General features: G+C 57.3%; 1 gene segment (V, D, J or C); it reads left to right on the forward strand.

Moving 5' to 3' along the window:
- Positions 1 to 733: 733 nt before the first annotated feature.
- Positions 734 to 2,165, forward strand: part of LOC112967393 — a gene marked incomplete at both ends in the record, with an annotated part of 2,607 nt that continues 1,175 nt past the window's right edge. The window contains 1 exon segment of the C gene segment in view: positions 734 to 1,042. Within this exon segment, the coding sequence occupies positions 734 to 1,042 (309 nt within the window).

A 2,165-nucleotide genomic window follows, 5' to 3' on the forward strand; every position in this document is an offset into this window, starting at 1 on the left:
GCTCCTGCCCCACGCCTTGCATTGCACATCGATTGCAACTGCATTGCATCACTCTTCCGTCGTAACGCGATCGGGGGGCGCTGGGTTGGAATTGGGCCGTTTTGGGTTGCAATTGGGTCGTGCTGGATCGCAATGGGGGGGGGTCACGTTGCAACTGCAGCGGGTTGCACCGCGATCGCGCTGCCTTGCATCGCTCTTCCATTGCGATGCAGCTGGGTCACGATTTGGGCTGCAATTGGGTCACTTTGGGGTGCAATTGGGTCACCTTGGGTTGCAATTGGGTGACCTTGGGTTGGAATCGGGCCCTTCTGGGTTGCAATCGGACCCTTCTGGGTTGCAACTGGGCCCTTTTGGGTTGCAACCAGGCCGATTTGGGTTGCAATCAGACCCTTTTGGGTTGCAATCGGGCCCTTTTGGGTTGCAATCAGACCCTTCTGGGTTGCAAGTGGGCTGTTCTGGTTTGCAATTGGGACCTTTTGGGTTGCAATCAGGCCGATTTGGGTTGCAACCGGGCCAATTTGGGTTGCAACTGGGCTGTTCTGGTTTGCAATTGGGCCCTTCTGGGTTGCAACTGGGTCCTTTTGGGTTGCAGTCGGGCCATTCTGGGTTGCAATAGGGCTGATTTGGGTTGCAACCAGCTTGCAATCGGCCACAGCAGCATTAACGCCGCCAATTAACGCCGCCACGCTTCTCCCCCTCCCTCCTCCTCCTCCTCCTCCTCCTGCCACTGCAGCAGCAGTCGGGACGCCGGTGGCCCCCAGCGTCCGCCTGCTCTACGCCTGCAGCCCCAGCACCGTGGAGCTGCTCTGCCTCATCTCCCACTTCTACCCCAAAGCGGTGCGCGTGGAGTGGCTGGCGGACGGCGAGCCGGCGCCGCAGCCCTCCCAGCCGGGGCCGCTCGAGCCCGGCGCCCGCGGCACCTTCAGCACCAGCAGCCAGCTCAACGTCTCCGTCGACGACTGGCTGCAGAAGACCTACGCCTGCAGGGTCACCCACCCCGGCTCCGGCGCCGTGYTGCAGGACACCGCCCGCAAGTGCCCAGGTGAGGCGGCGCCGGGGCCGCAGGGGAGGCTTCGGGGCGCGCACAACCTCCTTAGCGAGGTTTAGAGCGTTCAGGCGACCTTTCTGTGCATGCACGAGCGTGCAAACGACCTCTGGGTGCATGCACGAGTGCGCAAACGACCTTTGAGTGCATGCACGAGCGTGCAAACGACATCTGGGTGCATGCACGAGTGTGCAAACGACCTTTGGGTGCATGCACGAGCATGCAGATGACCTTTAGGTGCATGCACAAGCGTGCAGATGACTTCGGGTGCATGCATGAGCGTGCAAACAACCTCTGGGTGCATGCACAAGCGTGCAAACGACCTTTGAGTGCATGCACAAGCGTGCAGATGACTTCGGGGTGCATGCACGAGCGTGCAGATGACCTTTGAGTGCATGCATGAGTGGGCAGACAACCTCGGGGCGCACGCACGAGCGTGCTAGCATTCCTTCAGGGGATGCACGAGTACCCAGGTGAGGTTATGGAGCATGCACGAGCGTGCAGGCGAGCTTTGGGTGCACGCACGAGGGTGCAAGCAGGCTGTGGGTATATGTTTAAGCGCAAAGGCAAGCTTTGGCTGCATGCACAAGCGTGCAAGCAAGCTTTAAGTGAATATGCAAGGGCGCTAGCAAGCTTTGGGTGCACGCACAAGCATGCAAGCAAACTTTAAATGAATGCACAAGCACACTAGCAAGCTTTAAGTGAATGCACAAGCGTGCAGGCAAGCTTTAAGTGAATGTGCAAGGGCACTAGCAAGCTTTGACTGCATGCACAAGTGTGCAAGCAAACATTAAGTGAATGCACAAGCATGCAAGCAAGCTTTGGCTGCACGCACAAGCGTGCAAGCAAACATTAAGTGAATGCACAAGCGCTCTAGCAAGCTTTGGCTGCACGCACAAGCATGCAAGCAAACATTAAGTGAATGCACAAGCGCTCTAGCAAGCTTTGGCTGCATGCACAAGCATGCAAGCAAACATTAAGTGAATGCACAAGCACTCTAGCAAGCTTTGGCTGCACGCACAAGCATGCAAGCAAACATTAAGTGAATGCACAAGTGCTCTAGCAAGCTTTGGCTGCACGCACAAGTGTGCAAGCAAGCTTTAAGTGAATGCACAAGTGC

This window comes from Apteryx rowi, unplaced genomic scaffold (assembly GCF_003343035.1).
Source record: "Apteryx rowi isolate R43461 unplaced genomic scaffold, aptRow1 scaffold_2729, whole genome shotgun sequence".
Lineage (NCBI taxonomy): Eukaryota > Metazoa > Chordata > Aves > Apterygiformes > Apterygidae > Apteryx > Apteryx rowi.